We start from the raw sequence: 27,713 nt of genomic DNA on the forward strand, positions 1-27,713 counted from the left end.
TGTTCTTGAGAGCTCTGGCAGTGGTTGAACATTTTTTATCTACCCTGTTCACCAAGCAGAAATCAAATGTTTATGAGGCCAGTCATCTCCTGGGCTTGGATGTACATAGCTTTGATTATCCTCTGCATTTGTAACTGCAGTGTTGTTCTACACTTTGGTCAAAGTAAAGTTTGTAATTCACTACTATCTCCAAGTGTCTAATGTAGTAGCCAGTTTTAGCAGTTATTCCTGTGTTTTGTACTCTTATTCAGTTTTCATTTTTTTTCTTCAGATTTCACTATCCTGCATTTATAAACACTAAAAGGCAAGCTACTGTCATTACAAAAGGAATGTATGTTATTTAACTCCTCTTTGTATATCATTCCTGCTCCTATACTCAACATGTAGCTTTATTATCAAGTCTGCAGTCTGCATATTTAGAAATCCATAGTTCTGTCCCTAAGATTAAAAAAAAAAAAAAAAAAGATCCCAGAAAGTGTATGATGTAGTGGAAAAAACTGTTTCCTCTTGTTATATTCTTTTTAGTTAATTGCTATTTGATCCATTGAGTAATATACCTGTTTACCTTTGAAATAGTGAGCTTATCATCAGTAATTTTGTAAAGTATAATATAGAATAGTATAGTATCAGAAGCCTTCTTCATGTAGGTTGTATGTGTTGTAATACTTCCCAATGCAGCCGTAGTGTCCTAGAATAGCGGTATAAGATGCAGCAGATATGGTCTTCTTTTAACAAACCAACTGGCAAAGAACAGAGAAAAAGCAAATCTCTTGTGAGTTCCTCTTGTAATTTCAAAGCTAATAAGTAAAAATCAAAATGCTGTTTTTTTTAAGTTAATTTTTGCTGTCATCCCAATATGCTGCAACCCCGGAGTTGACGTGTTCAATCAAGAATGTGGGTATAAAGCCTGGTCAAAGGTGATGCAGCCTACCTACAAATAAACTTATAAAAAAGTCAGTGCTGCTAAATTGTTAGCGAACAATTATCAGCATCTATATTTCAACAGGGAACTTTTTGAGACCCCTTTGAGTAGGTCCCTTCCATTGCTTTGCCTGGTGACCTTGTGAAACCTGTTGATCTGTAATTACCAAGGTCTGAGGTAGTGTCCCTCTTTGTGCATTGGGGCCGTTATCACTTATTACTGTATTTCTGGAATAATTAGAAACTTGTTCAACTTTGCAATTAATGGCTTAGAGAGGTGATCGTCACTCTTTATGGGAGGCCGAAAGAACTGTAGAAAACAAACACCAAACAGTGGCTAGTACACTAATAACGGATCCACACAGCACGATGATTTTTAGCACTTTTTTTCACTTTTAATTTTAAACGTGAACTTCTTCAGAAAAAACGGGAGCTCTCCCATGCTCCCGTTTTAAATTAATTGACAGGAAATGATGCAACTGATGATGTTATAATCACTATCATACTGATTCAAATAAATTCAACTTTTTTATAATAAAAATACAATGTCCTAAACATACTACCTATCTATACCTTGTTGTAAATACAACATGACATTATAAAAACTACAAATACATCAATCTTGTTCTTATAAAACAAATATTTTTTTAAAAAATACATATATGTTTATATATATTTCTCTAGAAATTATTTCTCTAAAAATTATTATTTCATATCAAAACCTGTGTGACCATTGTTGACAATTTCAAAAACACTTAAATAACTAACATACAATATCTGTTGCACACAGAATGTTTAGATATAAAAAATAATAAAAAAAATAAGATGAACAAATGAATATGATTTTGTGGATCTACGTACAAACTTTTTGTTTTTCTAATAAAAATACTGATCATTCTTTGAATAATGTGACCAAAAACTAATCACACCTTTGATTCTTTTAGGTTACATTTTATATTCTTCCTAATAGTTCACCCTAAAAATTATATATGTACATATGAAATACACCTAAAAAATATATATATATCTCTACATATACTGGAAGGTGAAATATACTTAAATACAAAATTCAGTCTCAAAAGCCCTACATATGTATGTACACATTTGTATTTATGTGTACATATGTATCTATATATGATGTCATCTCTCACATTTTACTAACTTCCAAAATTAACAACCTGAAAATGTAGTTACCAACAAGGTTTACCTCAATTTCAGGCTGATGTGAAAATTATATATTAAATATGAATGTCTATCTGTATAACAAAAAACATTTGATATTGATCACTTCGTTTAACCCTGGGGGTTGATCTGCCCCTAGACATAACTGCCATAGTGCTTCCTTTTGTTCGAGCCTGTTGTTAACATCTCCAGATAACAAGCCCTTCTCAACATAATCTAAAACGAAAAATTCAAACTTTTTAAACTTTTTAAAGTTGGTACAAAACTGGGAATGTCTTGCTAAGGAATTATTTTTATCTTTATTCTTGATTGCCAAGATGTGCTCATAAATTCTACGATTGAGCACCCTCTTAGTTTTACCTATATAATAACTGTCACGTCACGCAGTTTGCTATATACACCACGTGATCACTGTGGCAGTTAAAGTACTTGTGTGCCCAAAATGTTTTATTTATGTGTTTCAGTGTCACAAAAGAAGTGTTACTTAAATATCTACACTGTCTACAATCTTTACAGGCAAACGTTCCTTTTTTGTTACTCACCTCTCTAGTTAAAGTATGTGACGTGTAATTGTTATATTCCAACATATGTTTGACATTAGTCACATTCTTATATGTAAATCTAGGTCTAATTCCTAAACAAGACATTAGATCTTTGTTACCAAGAATGATCCTCCAGTTTTTTTCTATTATTTCTCTAATGAACCATAATTCGTTAGATATAGGAAGGGGAAATGCAGTATAAAATTATTCTACATCTTCCCTTTCTATAATTTGCGACTCGACTTGTACCATCAAATCCATGTTAGTTGTGAGCAAAATTGGCTTAGCTACACCTTCTCTGAGTGTTTTCACTTCCCTTTCTAAACCTTTTAACCAATTAACTTTGTAACCTCTATTTATAAACATTTTTCTCAACAAAGAAAGTTCTTCATTAAAAACATTGTCTTCTGATGTTAACCTACTCAACCTGATCATTTGGCCTTTGATGACATTTTTCTTCATGTGTGCAGGATGGAGACTATCCTTGTGAAGATATTGATTCGTAAAACAAGGTTTCCTGTAAATTTTACTATGTAAAGTGTCTTTCACTGAATTTATATATAAACATAAGTCCAAGAAATTGATATCCTTTCCATAACCACTAAATTTGAAAAAAAGGAAGCTTGTCGTCTTATTTAGGTCAAGCACCATGTTATCAAATTTAATTTTGTCCCCTGTCCATAGGAAAAACAAATCGTCTATGTATCTACCATAGAAGACTGCTTTCTTGAAACGTGGATGTTTTTTAAGATGTTCTTGTTCCCAATTGGACATAACAATATTTGCAAACGCTGGTGCGACCCTAGCCCCCATAGCCACTCCAGATGTTTGTTTATACGTATTGTTGTTGAATTTGAAGAAATTGTTATCTAACACAACTTCCATTAGAGAACATACTGTACCAATTTTTGAATTTCCTAAATCTGTACTATGTGTAAGATAGTTCCTCATATATTCTATGCCCTCCTCTTGATCAATAGAAGTGTATAAACTCTTAACATCTAAAGTGGCAAAATTAACATCATTTAGTTTAAATTTTTCTTGTCTTAAGTGATTCCAATAGATGCCAGGAATCTCTTAAGTGATATTCAGCTTTTTGAGCTATTCGGTTCAAAATGTTATCTAACCATATAGAGATATTCTCAGTTTTTGAATTTTTTGCTGACACTATAGGTCTAAATGTTAAATTATCCTTGTCATATTGTAACTTAGGAATACCAAAGAAACTGGCCATCTTTGGTTGTTCTGTCAACATAAAGTCATAGTCTAACCTATCTATTTCTTCCTGACAAACCATGTCGAATAAACAAGTATTGACCCTTCTGTAACTACTTAAAATAAAATCCATGTTGACTTTTGAGTAATTACTAGTGTCATTAAGCAGTGAAGTAATGGCCTTGTCGTAGTCTGATTTGTTCATGACTACGATCTTTCCCCCTTTATCCGCCTTCATGACCCTAATATCATGAGCATGAGATAACTGCACCAAAGCATCACGTTCTACGTTCGTCAGATTATCCTGTACATCACATATTGTGACATCCCTAAATTCTTTTTCACAAATCCTTTGGAAAACTTGGAGTGTATTGAGCTCCCGTTTTTTCTGAAGAAGTTCACGTTTAAAATTAAAAGTGAAAGAAAGTGCTAAAAATCATTGTGCTGTGTGGATCCATTATTAGTGTACTAGCCACTGTTTGGTGTTTGTTTTCTTTATGGGAGGCTTTTAGGAGTATTGTTAGGACTCCTGGAACAAGTGCTTCTAATTTTTTTAGGTTTGTTGTAATCATATCCTCTGAAATGTAGAAGAAAGAAGACTCAGCAGACCACCAGGCTAAAAACTTTTAATCCACGAAAAAGGTTAGTGCTTTCAGGTAAAAAAATCTTCATCAGAAGCAATCAGTCACAATACTTAATTATTAATTTAACATTGAGGTATACGCCTCTTAAGAACAGGCTTAAAGTCACTACACCATTAAGCCCTGGGTTTCTATCAGCACCCAGGTTAATGATCCAAAAAGTTTCACAGTATTCCATATAAGCAACTAAATCTCCCCCTCTTTTACTAGCTTGAACAGACTGTAACACCATGAAATTAAAGTAACGTCCTGGACACTTGTGAATATGCTGAAACAAAGCACTGTGCATATCATTGAAACATGTAGATAATAGATGCTTAAGTATCCTATCCTTCAGCCTACAGTTTGTTTTACCTATGTAGAATGATTCACAGCACATGCACAGAGCAAGATATATAACATTTTGTGTATCACAAGTAGCAGACAACCTGGGTGCATATATTCTGTGTGTAACAAGATGCATAAAACTAATCCTGAAAAAATAAATTTACATGCTTTACAGTGATATCATGGAAAAGTGCCTATTTTCTTAGGAAGCTCAAGCCTGTCCCTACCCCTGTCACATAAAATCTGCTTTCATTTTTTTGTTTTTCTTGAAAACAAAATTAGGTGTATCCCCTACTATTTCTCTAAGGGTATCATCAGAGGATAAAATTCTCCAATTCCCTTTTATTATCTCACAAACCTGTTTGACATCACTGCTATATTTAATATACAAATTCACCTTAACTTTTGTTGTTATTGCCAGTAGTTCTGACCCTGTTCCCTCCACCTGTATGCAGTCTATTAGCTTTCCCTTGGCTGGAGTACCAAGGAGCAGCTCTTTTTTCCCTTAAATGTAGGGTACATTGTATCTCTTCTTTCACTTCTTCCAGGTTGTAGCCCCTTGCTGCAAATCTAGATGTAAAATCATTCATCTCCCTGCGTAATTCTAACTCGTCCGTATGGAGCCTAGCTATCCTAAGTGCTTGCCCCTTAATGTTTTTGAACACAAACCCTGGATGCATGCTGTCTCTTGCTAACACACTGTTCCTCCAACAGGTTTTGCGAAACACTTTGGTACCAAGACCAGTATTAGAATCTCTCAAGATCTTAACGTCTAAAAAATCAGTTTCAGAATGGGAGAATTGTACTGAGAATCTCAAAAAATTAGTTGTTGATTCTAAGTAAGCAACGAAGTCATTCAAGGTGTCCACAGTGCCCTCCCACAACAGGAAGACGTCATCCACAAAATGAGTGCAAAAGATAAGGGAATGCTCCCAGTCATGTCTTACTCTAAACAGCACATCCTCCTCCCACTGGGCTAAAACCAAGTTCGCATACGAGTTAACACAGGGGATGCCCATGGCTATCTCCCATGTTTGGTAATAGTGCTGTCCCTCAAAATTAAAGATATTATTTTCCAGTACTAGTTTGAGTAGACAGAGAATCTGAATAATAGTGACCCTGTCAAACTGATGGCAGGAACCTAAAAATTTATTTATAGCTTCAAGCCCATATCTATTCGATATAACTGTAATAAATTATTTACATCTAATGTCACTAGTAAAACCTCATTAGATAGGGTCTTGGCTGAAACTGAGTCATGTAATAAACTTAAAAAAGTGTGCACTGCCCTTTAAACCCTAGGGGCACACAAGACTGCCTATTTGAGCTTAGATTCAACCCATATAGAAAAAGTTTCAGTGACCCATCCTCTACCACAGACGATGGGTCTTAAGGGGGGATCACAAGGATCCTTATGGATCTTTGGCAAGGCTTTAAAGATAGGAATCAGAAAGCATTTGACTTTAACAAAATTGCTAGTGGTTACATCCAAAATATTGCTCAGTATCAAATCAGAAATTACACTGTTCACATGCAAAATCATATTCCTCACTTCATTTAAAGTTAACGTTTTATATGTCACATCAGATTCAAGCATATGTACAACTTTGTTAATGTAATGAACAGAATCCATAACAACAATTCCTCCCCCCTTCTCTGCCGGTCATATCACTATAGTAGTATCATTTGCCAGGGCCTTCAAAGCTGCTCTTTCATCAGCATTAAAATAAAAAAAAACACGTAGACTTGTCTTGTTCAATGTAGACACTCAATTCATCTTCACAGGTTCTAATAAAGGTATCTATAACTGGATTAGATGGAGGAACAAATAAACTGGGTTTCTTTAAACAACCCATATCGTTGTTCAGTGACATCGAAGCTCCAAACAGTTTCTTCAATTGTAAATTACGCCCAAACAGTTTTAGATCTAAGAACAGGTCACCGTATCTCTGGAACTCAACAGGTACAAAGTTAAGTCCTTTATTTAAAACCTGCATTATATGTCGGAAAGAGCCACACTAGAAGGATTATAGACCAGTGGCAAAGTACCTGAAGTCAAACCAATGTGTTCCTTCGTTTCCATTCCCTGCTCAAGGAATGCCATTGATGATTGGGACTCAACACATTGGTTCTTTTCTCTTTCTTGTCCTTTTTCTTGATGGGAACTGGTAGTGGGTGAAAAACCAATTGAGAATACAGGGTTTTAGGTCTCGCACCCAGTTCTAGGGCACCAGATAACGTCACTACATCTGCCGTGGTTCCAGTACCAGGGGGCCATTCGACAGTGGTGTGCCCCTCCTTCTCCACACAAACCACATGTTGCCCTTCATTTCCCAGATTAACTACCGCCTGCTGCTCCTTATCCTGGCAAGCTGCAGGGCATATCTCTGGCTTCCACTTTCTTGTCGGCTCCTGGACATCAGAGATGGATTGGCTGACTTGGTGATCCAAGTCCTGCCCCTGTGCCAATCAGGTATCCCCCATAGCAGTACTGCTACAATGTGATTCCCTTTTGTCAGAAGATGCAGTTTTTGGCCAAACAAATATATTGCCTCCTTTAAAATCTCAGAGGTCTCTTGACAACTTTTTTAATTTTAATCTGCTGTAATTTGCTATCATATACACTGATAGCACAATAGAAGGAGTCCAGTTTTAAAAGATAATTCTCACTAGGAAATTTACTTTCTATTTCCTGCTGATGCTTTTAAATTGCCTGAATAAAACAATGTTCCTCGTGTTTCACTGTTGCAGTCATCACCCGTGGATTATCCCTGCTGTGGTAGCCCTCGGCCGGCCTGAATACCCGAGTCAATGTTTTTTGCGCCGGCTGCTGTCGCTTGTAGTCTGACGTCAGGTCATCTGTACTATAAAGCAAGGCAGCTGACATCATTACATCAGTCTTTCTTGCCGTGGACCCCGCAGCAGAAGCAGTTCGCACGAGTGCTGGTCAGTCGCTACCGGAAGTCGAATTTCAGCAGAAAACTTATAAAGCTAAGTACCCCGTTGGAGACCCTTTTTTTCTTGCTCTAACCGATGTCAGAAAAAGTTAACAATTGTCTTACCTGTGGAAAGCAGATCCCACACCGAGACTTTCATTCTTACTGCATCACTTGTTTAGGCCCAGACCACGACGTCCCTCATTGCCAGTTCTGTGCCCTCTTTAATGCGAAAACCTTTCACCATAGAGCTCTTTTTGTAGACAGTTATTTTCGTATTCCGATTCTGATATGGTGTCTGTCAGCCAACAATCCATCAACATTCTGAAAAAACATAAAGACAGAGACAGGCCACACAAGGCTAAGCCTTCCGATGATGCTACTGCCAAGCAAGTTGTCAGTTCTCTGGTATTCAGTGAGGCACGTTCGCAGCCCCTGATGCTCGACTCGCTTTCTATGCAGGCCTCTGCCAAGACCCTTTCGGAGTCTGGTATGCTGCAGAAATCCACTTCGTCTTCCATACCTTTGGCTGTCTCTGCTTTGGTTAGGTCTAGAGCCACGACGCAGGCACTGGCTTCCAAGGAGGCTGTTCGGATTACCGATTCTAGACAGAAACCAACGTCTTCTGACTAACATTTCTCAGAGACCGATGGATTCTCTCAGGCCTAGAAGCCAGGCCACTCCTAGGAAATCTGCTTCTAGCCACCATCTTGCTACTGCTCCCCCACCCCAAGCTCAAATGCTCAAAATGGCGGAGGATCTCATATCCCATATCCAAGGTACTCAGGCCCCCACTCCAAAAAGGAAAAGGCATCCTTCTCCAGAAATTATGAGAGACCAAGAGTCTGAGGAATCTGCTTTTGAAGAGGAACAACATCCCTTAACTGTTTATGAGGATTCAGATACAGAGGAATCCATCCCCTCTGCCTCCCCTCCAGAGGACCTCTCCTTTGGGGAAACCCTTCACTCCCTCAGGGAACATTTTCAATGGGAATCTCAGGACTATCCACAGTCAAAGAAATGATGTAGAGAGTTTCTGGACCTGCCCCAGCACAGACCCCTGGCCATCCCACCTATTCTAGAAGTGGTGGATGATGTTTTCCTTGAATCACAGTTTTGCCCCTGATGCCCTGCCTCCTGCTCCAGCTAAATCTGACAGGTAGAACAGAGTACCAGATTCTCACAAATACCTGTACAGGAACCCTGCTGCAGACCCTGAGATCATTACACAGGGCCCCAAAAGAGCTAAGACTAGTTCTGCCAAGAATCCTCTTCCTTCTAACAAAGACTCCAGAGCTCTGGACAGATGGGTAAGAAAGTATACACCTCTGCTACCTTAGCTGTCAGAGCACTCCGTTGTCAGTTCCATATGTTAACATATCAACAACACACTTTGGAACAATTTAAACAGAAGATTGCTGCCTCTCCTGACGGTGCCAACTCAAAAGAGCTGGCAGAATTACTACACTTTGCTTGTCAAGTGGCCAAGCACTCATTACAATGTGGATGTGACACCCTAAAAGCCTCTAGCAGGGCAGCAATGACAGGATCTGTTATTACAAGACATGCATGACTGAAGGAACAACCTCTTCCTGATCATGTCAAGTCTAAACTTATTGATGTACCCCTAGATAAGGAACGCGTTATACATTCATTTGGTCAGCCGGTGGATGGTCGACCGGGAAATGTCCAAAAGCAGTGCAGCAAATTCTCATTTTTCCGAATGCAATATGTGGAAAATGCACAATATCCCCCACATTTTGACCCATGGTAGCGCTTGTTTAGGTGGTAGAGCGGTCGGAAGTGTCACATTTGGTGTTTTGTATGACATTCTAACCATTCGCCACTTTGAAATTTGACATTCTGATTCGGCATCACACCTGGTCGAGGTTAGTGTGGACGCTCAAACAAATGTACTCCAAGGAATGCTTGTTTGGGGAAAAAGAAGAGGTGCTTAAAAAGATGGAAGACAAAGCAAAATCGCTGCAAACAGTAAAAGATTTCTTTCAAGTTCAACTGCCAAGATTCAACAGGAACTTCTCCTCTAAGCACTGGGCCTTCTTTGCAACCAGCAGACAGGGCCAAAGTAAGCTCCACAAGGACAGGACTTCCAGGGCCCTATCCCAGGGCCAGCAAAGAAGCAAATGATGGATCACTTTTGCCTCAAAGGCAGGGAGTTGTAAGCCAAACTTCTATGGCAAGCACTCACAATGACCCTCCCTCCCCCTGTGCCTTCCTTTCACTCATCTAAAACTAGCAGGAAGGCTCACCCTCTCCAAGGGCAATTGGGTCTCTATAACCAAGGACCAATGGGTATTAAAAATAATTTCTCAGGGATACAGATTCTCTTTCAGCAAACACTCTATTCCAAGAGGGTACCCAAGACCTCCCCCCAAACCAGTGGGCAGAGGCATTAAAACAGGTAAAAACACTAATATCCCAGGGTGGCAGTAGAACCTGTCCCTCTGGATCAAACAGGAAAAGCTTTTTACTCCAGACTATTCCTTGTTCCCAGAAAAGAGGGCACTTGGTGCCCCATCCTGGATCTATCCAAACTGAACACCTCCTTGGTGGTCCCCAGATTCAAAATGCTGACCTTGCAGCAGCTCCTGCTTATGCTCACACAAAATGCCTGGCTGGTGACACTAGACCTAAAAGATGCCTTCCTCCACATCCCCATCAGGGAATCATGCAGAAAATTTCTATGCATCAGAGCAGGCAGTCAGCACTTTCAATTCTCTGCACTGTCTTTTGGCTTATCTACTGCTCCCAGAGTATTCATCAAATGCTTGGCCCCGGCTATAGCATTATCCAGACAGAGAAATATACAGATTTACCCTTACCTGGATGATTGCCTCATTCAAGCGAACAACAAAGAAAAGTTGCTCCAGGATCTTCTCTTTGTCTATCAACTCCTAACTTCCCTAGGGTTCACCATCAACGAGAAAAAATCAAAGCAAAACCCCGCCAGGAAAATAGTTTTCCTGGGAGCTGTGCTAGACACAGCAACCCTAATGGCTTTCCTATCCCCAGAAAAGCTTAGCTTCTTGCCTCTCTACTTTACCCGCTGGCTTCCAGAAGCCATCTCACTGCAAGGAAGTTCCTCCAAGCCCTGAGATACATGGCATCTTGCATCCCCCCAGAGGTGGATCTGTTTGCCTCAAACCTCAACCACCAGCTCCACAAGATTTGTACCATGGAGTATCACCTTGTAGCATGGAAGGTGGATGCCTTGACCTTCCCTTGGAGCTCCCTCTTTGTGTACACATACCCTCCTCTGCCCTTTATTCCCAAGGTTCTGATCAAAATAAGAGAGGAGAGACCAAAGGCCATCCTCATCGCTCCAGATTGGTCCAGACAGCACTGGTACCCTTTACTACGCAGTCTGACCTTACAGCCACCAAAGCTGCTTCCCCTAAGGTCAATCCTCTTGACCCCGGAGCGGGAGAAGGTACTGCACCCAGGCCTACAGACTCTCAAACTTTCAGCATGGCTTATACACTAAAAACTAACAAGAAGTCCCTGTCAAGCAAACAGACCCTGGACATCATCACAGAGGCCAGAAGGCCCAGCACAAGAAAATCTCATGCAGGAAAATGGAAAAGATTCTGGTCCTGGAAACAATCAAAAGGAGGTAGTAACTCCCAATCTTCCATCCCTCTCATCCTGGATTACTTAGCAGAGTTGCTCAATAGTGGCCTCTCCTTCTCCTTTATTAAAATCCATGCCTCAGCCATCTCTGCCCATTATGATTCAGACCCAGCCCCCTTCTCTCATTCTTTGATTAAGCAATTCCTCAGAGGGGCTTCTAATATCAGGCCTTTCAGAAGACCTCCTACTCCACCCTGGGACCTAAATTATGTGTTAGAGAAACTAACCTTACCTCCTTTCAAGCCTGCCACTTCAACAGAATTGAAATACCTCTCCTGGAAGACTGCCTTCCTACTAGCTATCACCTCAGCCAGAAGGGTGTCAGAACTACAAGCTCTCATGGCTGTCGAGCCCTTCTTAATTTTCCATCCAGACAGAGTCTCCCTGAAGACTAATCCTTCCTTTATGCCCAAGGTGGTATCTGATGTGACCCTTAACCAGGCCATACACCTTCCCACCTTTTTGCCCAATCCTCAAAACAAGGGGGAAAGAATTCTTTACTTGCTAGACATGCACAGACAACTCAGATACTATCTAGACCGTACTAAGCCATTCAGAAAAACTAACCAGCTTCTTGTCAACTTTGCCCTAGGGGCAGAGGGGAAGCCCATCTCCAAACAAACCATTTCCAAATGGATTTCACACTGGATCCATTTTTGCTACAGACTACATGGAAAACCCATCCCTAAGTCTGTCCGTACCCACTCCACTAGGGCAACCTCCACTTCCACTGCCTTCCTCAGGGAAGTACCTACCAGGGACAGCTTGGAAGCGGCCACCTGATCCTCTCTCAATACCTTTACAAAGCATTACCGCCTACCTCTCTTTTCTAAGTCTAGGGCAAGGTTTGCCTCTGCAATTCTGCAGGGCCTCCTGACCCATACCTAGGACCCTACTTATCCTTCCACCCTTTACCTCAGCTTTGGGAATCCTCTCACAGGTGATGACTGCAACAGTGAAACACAGTACAGTTGTGTACACTTACCATAAGTATAGACGTTCGAGTGTATTCACTGTTGCAGTCTTGGTTTCCCTCCCTCTGTCCCCCATTTACATCTTCCCCTATGGGGACACAAGCTTCCCAAGGTGGCTCTTAGCCACCAGGACCACTTCTCTCTTTTCCCTTGTGCTTCTGATGGGTTAGAACAAGAAAAACTGATGTAAAGACGTTGGCTGCCTTGCTTTATAGTACTGATGACCTGACGTCAGACTACAGGCGACAGCAGCCGGCGCACACAAACATTGACCCTGGTATTCGGGCAGGCCGAGGGCTACCACAGCAGGGATAACCCACAGGTGATGACTGTAACACTGAATACACTCTACATTTATGGTAAGTGTACACAACTGTAGTTTGTTCCTCAGGCTGGAAATATTCTATCAACAGGTGTATGTACTTGTAACTTGTCTCAAGGTTAATCTGCTGCCAACACGCTATTAACTCAGGATGATGGTCACCATAGGTTGGCATGCATAGTACCCTCATACCACGGGGTACAACCCGAAAATGTAGACAGGCTTCAAGATGCAAATGCTGCCATTGGAGCTGCAAGAGCTGATGTAGCTCATTCTTTAAAGCACCAAACAGTTGCAAAAAAGCCTCACTATTTTCAGATGTTATAGCAGCCCCTGCTTCGTGCTGTAGAAGTGTCACATTCAGAAGTGGATTATCTTCAGTAATAGACAATCTCCTCATCCACTCATGAAAAGTCCTGGCCACCGGTGTCACTGGATTATAGTCCAATTCAACAGATTCTGTAGCAAAACTAGCCATGTGTGCCTTTTCACCATAAAAAATGTAGAGACAAATGAACCAGCCAGATACTTCGGCACCAAAGGTCTGTTGTAGTAAAAAATGATAAACCAAGAAGAAAGACAACTCAGCAGACCACCAGGCTAAAAACTCGTAGCTTTTAATCCATGAAAAAGGTTAGCACTTTCAGGTAAAAAAACCCTTCATCAGACAACAGCATAAAAAAGTGAACAGTATTTAAAACACAAGCAACCAATCGCAATACTTAATTAATGTTGTATATCTTGCTCTGTGCATGTGCTGTGAATCATTCTACGTAGGTAAAACTAATTGTAGGCCGAAGGATAGGATACTTAAGCATTTATCAGCTGTATGTTTGAATGAAATACACAGTGCTTTGTTTCACCATATTCACAAGTGTCCGGGACATTACTTTAATTTCATGGTTTTACAGTCTGTTCAAACTAGTAAAAGAGGGTGAAATTTAGTTGCTTATATGGAATACTGTGAAACTTTATGGGCCATTAACCTGGGTGCTGATAGAAATCCAGGGCTTAAGGGTGTAGGGCCTTTAAAGCCTGTTCTTAAGAGGCGTAGACTTCAATTTTAACTTTAATTGTTAAATTAATTAAGTATTGTGATTGGTTGCTTGTGTTTTAAATACTGTTTACTTTTTTATGCTGTTGCCCGATGAAGGTTTTTCTTACCTGAAAGTGCTAACCTTTTTCATGGATTAAAAGCTATGAGTTTTTAGCCTGGCGATCTGCTGAGTCTTCTTTCTTTTTACTACAACAGACCTTTGGGACCACAGTATCTGGCTGGTTCATTTATCCTCTCAAATGTTTGACAAATATGTTCTTAGGAGTATCATGTATATTTTTATTGTTTTTAAATAATCACAAGCCTTGTCTTTTGAAATATTTCATATTTTCTTTGGGCTGGAGAATGCTTTAGTTTATTGTTCGAATGCTACATTTTTGGTTATTTACATTTGGAAACTTGAACATAATATACTTTTGTTTGTTCCTAGAATTTCATTTTGTTGTAGTATAATCCTCAGTACACAACTCTGAAAACATTGATTTGTCTTTTTGCTTTGGTCCTCCTTTTCTTGGTTTAAATCGGATTATGCCTGTTATTAACTACCATTTTTATTGTCCTTAGTTATGTGGTTCAGTAGATGTGTCTTGGCAAAAAGTGCAGGATCCAAGCCTAATTGCGTTCCATTTAGTAGAAGTGGGCTGAGACTGAAACTTGTCCAAATGAATCAGTGCTCTTCCCCAGTTAAAAAGTTGTATGTATGTATTCATCATCATCTTTCGGCTGTTCCCATTAGGGGTCGCCATAGCGGATCATCTGTTTCCATTTCTTCTTGTCCTCTGCATCTTGCTCTGTCACACCAACCATCTGCATGTCCTCTCTCACCACATCCATAAACCTTATCTTAAGCCTTCCTCTTTTCCTGTTACCTGGTAACTTCATCCTTAGCATCTTTTTCCCAATATACTCAGCATCCCTCCTCAGCACATGTCCAAACCAATGTAATCTTGCCTCTCTGGCTTTGTCTCCAAACCTTCCAACCTGGGCTGACCCTCTAATATACTTATTCCTAATCCTGTCCACCCTCGCCACACCCAATGCAAATCGTAACATCTTTAACTCTGTCATATCCAGCTCTAACTCCTGCCTTTTTGTCAATGTCACTGCCTCCAACCCATATAACATAGCTGGTCTCACTACCCTCTTGTAGATCTTCCATTTCACTCTTACTGGTACTCGTCTGTCACAAGTCACTCCTGGCACTCTTCTCCACCCACTCCATCCTGCCTGTACTGTCTTCTTCATCTCTCTTCCACACTCACCATTACTGTGAGGTATTGATCCCAAGTATTTAAACTCATCCACCTTCGCAACCTCTACTCCTTGCATCCACACCATTCCTCTATCCTCCCTCTCATTCACACACATATATTCTGTCTTAGTCCTGCTGACCTTCATTCCTCTTCTCTCTAGAGCATATCTCCAGGGTCTCCTCCACCTGTTCCCTACTCTCACTACAGATCAAAATGTCATCTGCAAACATCATAGTCCATGGGGACTCCTGTCTGATCTTGTATGTCAACCTGTCCATCATCAGTGCAAATAAGAAAGGGCTCAGAGCTGATCCTTGATGTAATCCCACCTCCACCTTAAAGGCATCCGTCACTCCCACCGCAGACCTCACCGCTGTCACACTACCCTTGTACATATCCTGTACCACTCTTACATACTTCTCTGACACTCCCTGCTTCCTCATACAATACCACAACTCCTCTCTAGGCACCCTGTCATATGCTTTCTCTAAGTCTACAAAAACATAGTGCAACTCCTTCTGACCTTCTCTGTACTTCTCCATCAACACTCTCAGAGCAAACATTGCATCTGTAGTGCTCTTTCCCGGCATGAAACCGTACTGCTGATCACTAATCATCATGTATATATGTATGTATAAATAAATAAATGTAACTGTCTTCGGATCGTGCACTGTTGTGAGGAAAGCAGCTTTCAATCTGTAAACCACTGGGGTTTATAGGATCATAGGATCATGGGAAGTTACCAGGCCATTGGCCCTGAGGCCCTTATAAGCCTAGCTAAGAGTTTAGTCCATGCATAGACAAGTCAGCACCCGATGCCCCTATTCAGCAGGGACACGGGTGGAATCCCAGGAATGTATTTTCTATTTCCCATCCAGTTATCCAGATTGCGCTTAAAAAGGTACTCTGCTTGACGTGGAGAGGGAGTGTATTCCAATAGGTGGGGAGTCTCTGGGACACAAATCTGTCCCACCAGCAAGTCCTAGTGATGTCACAGACCAAGTTGAGTCCGCGTGTGCAGGCTAGTCGAGTGGAGTTTGACTTGCGGATATGCAGCAGTCCCATCAAGGTGGGGTCTGAGATCATCGTGTATGCCAGACAGAGATCACCTCTGAGGAGTCTGTATGAAACAGAGTAGAGGAATAGGGCTTTTAATCTATCTGTGTATGGTAGATTTTTGAGGTCCTGGATTCTCTTGGTGAGGAACCACTGTGGTCTCTCCAGCTGCTGCATGTGCTTTGCGAGGTACATGCCGAATCAGGTGTTGTACTCGATAATGGGCCTTATAAGGGAAGAATACAGGGATGTTATGACCTCCTTGTCCCTGGATGAGATGCCCTTACTTATGAGGTGGACCATGTAGAAAGCTTTCCGTACAATGGAAGCAATATGGTAGTCAAAAGTCAGGCTGCTATCAATCTGAATGCCCAAATCCCTCACGACTGACTGCGTGCTTAGCACATTGTTGTTAATGTGATAATTGGTGGGGACATCTCTCTCTCCCCAAAGGGGATGATAATGCATTTTTTTGTATTCACACTGAGGCCATGTTTCTGGCACCAGTCATTTGTTTGGGTGAGACTCTCTTGGAGGATGTCCACGTCATTAGGGGAATTGATGAAGGCTTCCAACTTGCAGTCATCTGCAAACCTGGTCAGCCATAGCCCACTGGTTTTGGACTGTAACTCAGAAAAGTATATCCCAAGTAACAGAGGCCCAAAGACTGAACCCTGGGGTATGCCACTCGATATGGGTCTATTGCGTCAGGTGGCTTCCCCTGTTTTGACTAGGTGGGCTCTATCAGTGAGCCAGTTGGCTACCGATCTGGCAACATACGGATTGATGCCTAGTTGAGAGAGTTTATCTATTATGCCTGAGTGGGGAATAGTGTCAAAGGCTTTGACCAGGTCAAGGTAGGCGGTGTGCACTGTTTTCCCCTCATCCATGCCTTTGGTGACTGTCTCAAAAAAGTCAACCAAATTTAACAGACATGACCTCCCTTTGACGAAACCATGTGTGGGATCAAGTGTTTAGAGGTTGCCAATGTCCTTGGTAATGAGGTCCATGATGATCTGTTCCATGGCCTTGAAGATCAGGCTAGTTAGGCTGACGGGTCTATAATTTCTTAGATCAGTGAATGCTCCACCTTTGTGTAAAGGGATGACAGTGGCTGCCCTCCACTCAGCTGGGACAAAACCGGTACTCATGCAGGAACTTGCAGCATCATTAGGTGCCCTGTTCAACCAAAGCCTGAGTTTATGTAAGATGCAACCTGGGATGTTATCAGGTCCCCCATGGACACTGTATTTTTTGCCTTTGAGAGAGCAGTGATGACCTGATCCCTAGATACAAGGGGAAGGGGGCAGGTACTAGGAATGTCCTGATGGGGGGACAGAGGGGGGAAATTTTCACCAAATCTATCAGCCAACAAGTTTGCTATATCTATGGCATTTGTATATGTGGTTTCCTTGACCACCAGTTCTGAACAGATCTAGGTGCTGCCTTTGAGATTATGGACATTTGTGAAGAAGGCCTTATGATTGTATCTAGTAGATGTGGCCAATTGGGGCTCGAAGGTTGCTTTGGAGGATTTCACTAATGCTCTTATTTGCTTGTTTAGGCTAAGGAGAGTTGCTTCCAATTGGGCACCTGCTCCTTCTTGGTCCTGGACAGCAATTTTTTTCTTTTGTTATAGAGTTTATTTATTGCAGATGTCCACAAGACAGGTTTACTCTTCCTTGTGGAGGATGATTTAGTCCTTTCAGGTATTCCTGATTCCATGCATCTGTATAAATGTTCGTGTAGCAATTTGGTATAAATTTGGATACTGGTGCCAGTTCCTAGAGAGGGGGAGGGGGCTGTGAAGCTGTTTATACCATCCCTCAGGAGGCTGTCATCAGCTTTGGAGAAGTTCTTTTTGATTGACCCTAGCTAGAGGTGGGGCGGTCGGGGGAGATGGTGACTTTGAACGTGACCACTTTATATTCAGATCTTACAAGGGAGGATGATACTGCAGGGATGCTGCAGTGGTTACTCATGTTGGTTAATAATAAGTCCAAGATATTATCACCTCTTGTGGGGGTATTGACTAGCTGTTCCAAAGCATTTGCATTGACAAAATCGAGGAATCTCTGTGCATTTGTGTTCTGGCAAGAGTAGTTCTTCCAGTCTGTGTTTGGGTAGTTAAAGTCACCCAGGATCAGAGTAAAGGGTTGAATCTTGATGGATTTGAAGCAGTCTAGATAGGCAGTTTGGGCATCTTGGGTCAGATTTGGGGCTGGTAGCTAGCTATGATTTTTGTAGGAGTCTTGTCAATAATTAACTGCACCTGGAGTGTCTTGACCAGCCTGGAGCACCTGGAGTGTCTTGACCAGCCTGGAAGTGTGCATGTCTGTAATATATATTGAAACTCTACCTCCTTTGGCTTTACTACTCACAGTTTGGGGTCTGAATGTATGACAGGATGAGTAACCAGGTAAGGTTATGGTGCTCTCCACAGCTTTGAACCAGGTTTCTGTGACTGCACAGATGTCTGCATTTTCCAGGGCTAGGAATGCTTGCAATGAGTGCAGTTTCATGTTTAGATTCTTGGCGTTTAGCAGCATGACATTTCATTTTTGTTTTTTTGAAAATTTTATGTTGGTAGTTTTAACCTCATCACTTTTTCTAAAAAAGGCACTGTAGTGGTGGCAAGTGCCTTTGCCCGAATCCTGAAGCCCAGGTGAGACAGATGCAAGACATCTCTGGCAAAGCATCGTGGTCTGTCGATCATATCTTCCCAGGCTGTCAGGTACTGGATCCCCCTGGAATGACACCAGAACCTAAGCCAATTGTTAAAGTCAGTCATTTTCTGTTTGTATTCAGGCATCATTCTGGATGGTGGTAGAATGCTACTTAAGGCTAGGGACATACCTGCCTGGGATGCATATTCATTGAGTTCAATCATGTCTCTCTTCATCTAGTCCAGGGAGGTACATCTCAAGTCATTCACACCAACATGGACTATGACAGAGTCATAACAGTACCTGTTGTTGAGAGACTTGAGTGTGTGTATGATACGGTGTATTCTGGCTCCTGACAGAAAACTAACTGTGACTTTCTCCTTATCCAGCGTGGTGTGAGGCACATCTGTATATCTTACAATAGAGTCACCTGTGACTAATATGTTGGGTTTATGGTTAAGCCTTAGTGGTTGTGAGACACAGGTGTGTGAACTCAGCATGGTATGTGGTGTGGAGGACTGTGGAAATCGTGTGTGTTTTTGCCTCAGAGGTCTCCTTTGTTAGGGTATGTTTTTGTTGAGGACCTCTACATATGTGGGTGTGTGTTGTGTAGGTGTGGGTGGTGGTTGAGGTGTAGTGATTGTGTTGACAACCTTCTCAGGGCCAGATATACTGGCTTGTGAGGGAGAGAGCTTGGACTCTAGGTTCCTAATGTAATTGCATCTCTCGCAAATTGTGTTCCTAGGTGGTAGTAGTAGGTGGTTGTCTGTGTACATAAGGCAGTTGCTACACTGTCTCAGGATGCCCATATGAACCAGACTGGTAGGAAGAACTGTAGGACATTTTCCATCCTTATTTTTCAGAATCTGAGAGAGAAGACCAGGGAGAGCTAAGGGTTAGCCTAAAGCCCAAGTGCTTAAACCAAAACTAAGAGGCTTATAATAACACAATGTAAACAGGCTATAAACAAGTAGTAGCAGATGCAAGAGAAAAGAAAAGATGCAATTGAACACTTTAGAGAACAAGCCGCAGCAAATAGCAGAAAAAGCAAGATGAAGTAGTGGAGCAGGAGGAGGAAACACAATACAGTAAAAGTAGCTGAATAAAGTTTTTTTTTAATCAGCAACATATGTGTAAGATGTAACTCCAGTGTAAACATTTTCCCCAAACAACTGATTCTGTGCAAGTTGTTACTATTATCACTTTTATATGAATGTGTTTATTTCCATTTGTTTACTGGGAAAGTCCAGCTGGACAAACAAGCCCCTTTTCAGCAGAGGCCCAGGGTAAGAACTCCACAAGAAATACTAATAGTACTAACAGTAGTATTTACCTCATTAACACCTATGTGGTGTGGAATGTTGCACCTCTAGCAGCCTACACATGCATTCCAGAACATTTTCTGAAAAATACATTTAAAAAGCATAAGATACATAAATGTAAATATTTCATGCACAGTAAAAAGTATTAAAACTGTAAAACTAGCAATGTTATCAGTAAGAATTCTTTACATTGATAACAGTCAGTGTATTCATAGTATTTTCCATAAATACTGTAATATATTATAATGCACACAAACCCCAGGCTATATATTTTTTGTAAACTTTCACAAATTTTCATGTCTTGAAAACTTTAGAATCAAACGAACAAAAAAGAGAGCCAGCACAAATCCTGTTGCAAAATTAAGTGTATTAGAAAATATACATGATTGGCTGCAAAAACATATAACTGAGCACAAACCGGTTTCGGCTAACCAGCCTTCCTCAGTGTGACTAAAAAACGGTTAGCCGAATCCGGTTTGTGTTCAGTTACATGTTTTTGCAGCCAATCATGTATATTATGTGTATTTTCTAATACACTTAATTTTGCAACAGGATTTGTGCTGGCTCTCTTTTTTGTTTGTTGGATTTATTGGTACGGGTCGTGCACATGCCGTACGTGCGGTTGGTTTACTGCATTTGAAAACTGTAGAACCTAGATATATATTGTTAGAACATGTTGTTAACCAGACATAAGCTTTCACATAACAGGCAATTCCTCTGTAAGTGTATATGTATTGAGATATTTACAGAAATATGAAAACATATGCTTACTTGTATATTTAGTAAAGTGTGTAATGAAGGAGTTCTCTCAGGATGTGCAAGTTACAGTGCAAATAGCAAAGACAGTTTTCTTCAGCAACATCTAGGGTTTCACATAATGTCGTGTAACAGTTTGTAAGTCACCCGATTGTTGGAAGTATTAACTATATATGAAAATATTGCTTATTTTCATAATTGCTATCAATATTCCAGTATAGTGTGATATAAACCAGCATTCACAGTGAATTGTCCTGCCTCCCACATTGGTGTTTCACCATGTACACATCAGTAACCCGTAAAACGAGCAAAATTTGAATGTATGAATAGTAAGTGGCAAACAAAGACTAATTTCTCCACTGCAGGACATCCTAGACTAACGGTCTTAGTGACATTTTGTTGATAACTGCTTGCCCTTTCTAATACTGTCTCTAATTAGCTTTTAAGTCACTTAGTTGAAGAGGCCAAATTCCAAAAAGTTCTGAATGCCTTAAGGTGATATGGCTGTGAACCATATGTAAGGTGTTTTAGGCTTGAATGAGTTACACAATGTACAGAATGCTCGGGTAACATTAGCAGCATTGCATAAGAAGTTACATGAGAACTGTTTACAGTTGTACTGTACAATATTAGAAGGCTCGGGTAACAGTTAACAAAATTACATACAAAGTAATGATAATAAAGCAGAGAATTATGAAATTAACAAATATTTTCCAGCGACAAGTCAGCATTGGGTGCAGTACATTAGGTCCGACAGTTATATGCATTTTGTCATAAGAAGAGTAGAAGCCAGAAAAATGAGAGGAGCTAGGTACTGACATGTATGTGTACATAGGAATAGCAGGGGCATTTTTGATTTATCTGTGTGTTATTGAGGAGGCTCATTAGAGAGGTAATTGACTTCAAGGATTTTGGGATGCAATTGGAGTAAAAAGCATTTCCTGCTGTTGTGAGCTTTGTGAATTGAGAGGAGATGTTTGTCGGTAGAGTGGAAAGCTCTTTTGGTGCTGTAGAGTTGTAGTGTACTTATTAGGGTATGGTGTTTCTCGGGGTGAAACATTAATCTTTGCGCAAATTCAGTTGATAGTAGGCAAGGAGCTGAGGTAATTTAAGCCAGGTTAGGTGCCTGAGGGCAGTTTAGTGATTTGTGGAGTATGGCTTGTTGAATGCAAATTTGGCTATTTTATCATAGCATTGCTCTAGTTTAGTTTAGTTGTCATAGTGGACTGGAGGCTGGTGAAAATAGGAGGGGCATACAGAAGTATATGCAGCAGATAGGTAGATGCTAATATTATCCAGCTGATATTGTTTGACTCTGTGTAGCAGACCTAACTTCTGATGTGTTTTTTTTTTTTTTTTTTTTGCTTGTTGGATGTAGAGATTAAATGTCATGGTGTTGTCTACTTGCAGAGGTGATTTGAAAGTTAGCTTTGCATTTGTTATCAGACTTAGGAGTGAAAAGGAGTTGTTTTGTGTTTTTGTTGTTTTGACTGTTCAATTCACTCATGCTTTATGTACTAGTTCTGTCAGGACATTTTCTTCCACGACTTGTACTGAAATGTGTCAAGTTCAGTGCAGTGGTCCTGTTTAGTGAATATAATAAATGTGTTTAACTGAATTAGAATTAGAACTAGCTCTAAATTGAGTTCTTGAGCATGTATCCCTTGAGGAATTTGACAGGCAACTGTTTCCTTGTTGTCAAGCTGCGTGCACCACAGCATTGGATTATGGTGTAAACAGATTTTTTTTTACCTATCTCATGGTTGTAGGAGCAAGACTAGATAACTACTGCCACATTTCTGTCAGTAAGTTTAGTAGGATTTTGCCTTGTGCCCTCTTTTCAGAAGTGGTAGGTTCTGGTTTCCTACTTCAGCATCCCCCCTGCCCATAGATCATCTGGAGGTGAACACTGTTGGTAGTTTTCCTTCCATTCTGTTTTTAAACTAAGAAAGTCTTATAAAAAAAGTGCTGGTTGTTAAACAATGATTTACAAATGTACCTAGCCAAAGAGAAACTAACAAATGTTCATTTCTTCATTGAAGTTGCAGGCTAGTGAAAACTTAAGGAAGAGCAGTCATTCATCTGCAAATACAGACCTTCTACAAGCTAAGAGACAAATTCTTACATACCAGCAGCAATTAGAAGAGCAAGAACAGCTGATGAAAAACTATCAGAGAAAATGCGAAGAATACCAACTGCAAGTCAACCTTCTGCAAGACAAGCTTGAGACACATGAAGCGGTATGGCAAAATCATTTCATCTAGTTTTAACTTAACACAGATAAGCTATAGATGCTCACTGTATGAGGCAAAATGAGAACAGCTGCATTGACTTCCTTATGGTTCACTTGCTTATTCATATTGTCTTTTTTGATTTTAATATTCCAAAGAAATGCATTCTCCTTTAGAGAAAGTCTTTGTGCCTGTCATACTGTTTCAGTCTACCCAGTTTGCACCTTTTCAGTGTGTAAGGTAGACCCTGGGATGTATTCTTACATGGAGAAGTTCAGCTGTTTTACTCCAGTAACACAGCTCAGGAACAAGTTACCTGTTAGGTCGTTCTCATAACAGCAGCTTTGCAATGTGTTGCTATGGAGAGAGGCCAATAGTTTTCTTCCTGTTTCTTGTAGTCTGACAAATTCCTGCTCCTACAATAAAGTTATTTATTAATCTTTCATTGTAGATGCTCTTACACAGGCATGTTCAAAAACAATAGCATTTTGTAATCCTTATTACAGAACGGAAATAAGAATGGCAAATCTTTTTATTGCTTCACCAAAGATAAGTACAGCCTGTTGGTTATGAAGGAGATATGTAGGCTGCAAGGATGTGTTACTGACATACATAATACAAACACCATGCAGCTCCTGTTGTGTATTTAGTATTTATTTGTTTATTTGTATTTGTTAGCTGGTGTAGAGCTTTAACCCACATGAATCTTTCCTAGTTTAAGTTGACTTACTCAGGGTGACACAGTAAGCAAATGGAGTCTAAAGGAATCAAACAGTGGCCCACAGGAAGCATCCCTTTATCAGCTCATAGCCTTAACTGTCTGCACTATCCACCACTCTTCTCATTACATAATTCCAAGTCATTGACCGTGTGATTTTGTTTTATTATTTGACATCATTTTCCCTGCTTGTTTACTTTTTCTTTTGAAACTTTTTACCATCACTGATAACAAAGGACCTTTGTGGATGTTATACTAAGTAGTCATCTGTGATTGACTTATCTCAAGAAGTAATATCCTCCAGATGTCCTTCTGTTCACATGTTTAAGTATTCTGTACTCTTAGGTTTCCTCCTCTTGCTACCCGAACGTGCAGTCAATATTCAAAAGTTTCCAGTCACATAAAAGTGACGTCTGCACACACCAGACCTCAGAACTTCTCTGCTCCCCAGTCAAACATCAGCTGTTCCTGCTGTACTGGCTGTCAGATCAGAAAATATTAAGATAAGTACCCTGTTGGGACCGTTTTATTTTTTGGGTCACTGCATGCTTGTGTGGGTTCATATCATCCAGGAAGGGTAAGTGCAAGTGCGTCCGTCACATTTTCCATAAAGACGCTCATGAACTCTGCCTTTTTAGTCTAGGGCCTACGCATGACCATAAGGCATGCCCTATTTCCAAGCCTTCATCCCAAAAAAACCTGTGTAGCAGATTGCATGCATTAAGCATATATTTCCTGAATCAGTGCCTTAAATGCTTAGCCTTGGGTATGGAGGGGCCGTCCAGTCAGCCTGTCAAGTCACCTAAGAAAAAAAGCCAAATCCGTAAAGTCTGAAGCTGTAGCTGCTTCTCCTCCACTCAACATTCCCTCTGTGGCCAATGTCGGCCTGGAAGAACGATCTGTCGCTGCCAGTATAGGTACAGAGGGTACCGATGTGGAAGCCGCAGAACCTAGAGTGGAAGGTATGTCCTCTGAAGTCCTGCAGACGTTGGCTTCCGATGGTGAGGGGGAACTTGGGCTTGCACCGGCTGCCTGAGTGGATCCCTCCCCTGCTGCGCTACTTACCGACACCAGGCCTACCCTCGTCCACTAGGCCTTCTCTTAAAAAGAAGGAGAAAAGAAAGCATACTTCTTCCCTGGTGGAAAGCCAGCCAGATTGGCAGGCTTTTTCACAAAGTATTTTCAATGCATTCATGGCTTTAAAGCCTGCTACTCCCTTACCTTTCCCAGTGGTTCCTCCTGTGATGAGCCCTAGGCCCCAGATACCTCTCAGGTGGAAGTGGAGAAATCCTCTGACTCTTCCTCAGAGGATTCACTTTGTCTCCCATTTACCCTCTCCTGTTCACTATGCCTCCCCAGAGGAAGAATCTGCTGAAGCAGATTCCCCAGCTGAGGATTTCACCTTTGGGGAGACCATTGCTAAAATGAGAGAGCAATTCAAATGAGATTCCTCTGAGATGACAGAAATTCAGAAAAGATACTACGAACTTCTTCAGGTGGACTCCGCTGCCCCTTCAGCTATACTCTTGTTATTTATACTCTCAGTACTGCCAGCATTTCTTGATGCTTTTAGTGCAGCATGTCTTAACCCAGACTCTCAGCCCTCTGCACCCCGCAGGCCTGATAGATTCTACAAAATATCTGAGGGAGCTAAATTCTTGGTTAAATGCCCTGCTGCTGACCCAGACACTGTCTCGGTTTCTGCAGACAAAGCATCCAAACTTCTTCCATCCTCTTCCCTCCTTCCTACTGACAAAGATAGCAAGGCCATGGAACACCTTGGGAAAAAGGTCTACACATCTTCCACCTTGGCATTCAGGGTAATAAATTATTAAACCTACATGTCCAAATATGCCCTAGCACTCTTAGGAAAAAGCCACTAAACAACTGACATTCCAGATTCTCCTGCCTAAACTCAATTGTCTAGCCTTATTTCCCTAACCTCTCAGGTCACTAGGTACTCTATTAAGCGCAGCTATGATCCTGCAGAAACTGCAGCAAGGTCAGCCGCATCTGCCTCTGTCCTGAGAAGATATTCATGGCTAAGGCTACAGCTCCTCCCCGATGACATCAGAGCAAAACTCTTAGATGCACCTTTAGATAATTCATATCTTTTTGGCACCAAAGTAGCAGAGTTATTCAAGACTCTGCAGCAAAAGGGAAGGAACTTCAAGACCTTAAACACTTCTTTTTTTCTCTTGTCCCCAAGTGCCATATGAATTACCCTCCAAAACCCATAGGTAGGTACTAGGCTATCTGCCCGAAGGCATTTATAAGCCTAGTCAGAATGTGTTGGCTTTCGCCGTCCCTTTAGATTAGTTCCCTGTGCCTCTGTCCAGCCCGAGCCATTGAAGTGATCCCAGGGGTAAACTTTCTGTTTCCCATCCACTCATCAAGGATTCTCTTGAAGAGGGTTAGCGAGGAGCTGTGCCTAATGTAGATTGGAGTCTTGTTCCAGAGCATGGGAACTCTCTGGGACAGGAATCTACCCTCCAGCATGTCCTATTTATTGTTGTGGTGATGTTTAGATCCCTAGAGTATGTGGCTCGAGGGGATATGTTTTTTTTTAGGTGGAGCATGTCCATCAATTCTAGGTTGGACATGACCTTGTATATCAGGCAGAGATCACCTCTGAGTAGGCGGTATGCAACCGAGTACAGCTGGAGTTTCTTCAGTCGAGCTGCATGGGGCATCTGTTTGAGGCCAGTGATCCTCTCGGTGAGGTACTTCTGTGGTCTTTCCAGCTGTTGCAGGTGTCTTGTAAGGTACATCCCAAATGGGGCGTTGTACTCTATGATGGATCTGATGAGTGATGCGTAGAGGGGCACAATTACCTCTTTTGACATGAATGCAAACCCTTTTGTGATTAGGTGGGCCACATAGAAGGATTTTCTAACCACTTTGGCAATGTGATTATCAAAGGAGAGGTTACTCTCTACTTGGATCATCAGGAAGCATTCTGCTCCCACCCTCCTTCCTGGCCCAGGAAAACTGCCAGGAAGTGAACTAGTCCTGCCAGACCTACTCAGGCTACAACACAGAAGCCTCAGTTTCATTACAGGGCAGGTAATCTGTGACTACCTGCCACTCTTGAAAGCCCCTCCCCCACTCCATCCCCCTGTCATTAAGGCTTTCTCACTGCCGCCCTGTGTGGAAAACACCACAGACAGGTGGGTCCTATTCATAGTAAAAAAGGGTTACTTTATGACCTGGATCACTAGTGCATCTTGGAGGGGTATTCCTCAGCGCCCCCAAAGAGCAGCTCCATTTCTTTCAACCAATTCGAAGCAACCTCATTGTCCAGGGTACTATACAACCTGTCCCTCTGGCAGAAAGAGGAAAAGGATTCTGTTCCAGCCTCCTCCTAGTCTCAAAGAAAGATGGCCCCTCGAGACCAGTCCTAGATTTCTCCCACATAAATCTCTTCCTGCAAGTGTCCACCTTTCGGATGCTCACCTTGCAAACCCTTTTCCCTTTGATCTGGTCTCAGAGGTTAATGGCCACCCTGGATGTGAAGGATGCCTACCTTCACATCCTCATTAGGCACAATTTTAGGAGATATCTACGTTTCTCTGTGGCTTCCTCACATTATCAATAGTTGGCCTTGCCCTTTGGTCTTTCTACAGCACCTAGGGTCTTCACCAAGTGCCTGACACCAGTGGTGGCCTTCTGCAGGACCCAAGGGATTCAAATTTTCCCTTACCTAGATGACCTGCTTATTCAGGTGGATTGCAAAGAATCTCTCCTACTCCATCTACAGACATCTCCCTCCTTCTGCAGGCACTGGGTTTCAAGATAAATTATCCCAAGTCCAACCTGATCCCCTCTCAAGACCTTGTCATTTTGGGGTGCAGGATTTAGACGGATATCATGAAGGCTTTCCTACCATCCCAGAAGGTGGGCCACACAGTACCTGCTTACTGTCCTTCAGGCCAAAGAATTG

At 41.4% G+C, this 27,713-nt stretch overlaps 1 protein-coding gene across 4 annotated transcripts in view; it reads left to right on the forward strand.

Moving 5' to 3' along the window:
• AKAP9 (A-kinase anchoring protein 9) overlaps positions 1-27,713 on the forward strand; it is a 3,155,794-nt gene that overhangs the window by 787,324 nt on the left and 2,340,757 nt on the right. For all 4 annotated transcript variants that reach the window (XM_044067665.1, XM_044067666.1, XM_044067667.1 and 1 more), the window contains one exon: positions 22,864-23,061. In XM_044067665.1, the coding sequence (XP_043923600.1) occupies positions 22,864-23,061 (198 nt within the window). The remainder of the gene's footprint in view (positions 1-22,863; positions 23,062-27,713) is intronic.

Source organism: Protopterus annectens, chromosome 3.part1 (genome assembly GCF_019279795.1).
Source record: "Protopterus annectens isolate FY-2018-M chromosome 3.part1, PAN1.0, whole genome shotgun sequence".
In the NCBI taxonomy this organism is placed as follows: Eukaryota; Metazoa; Chordata; order Ceratodontiformes; family Protopteridae; genus Protopterus; species Protopterus annectens.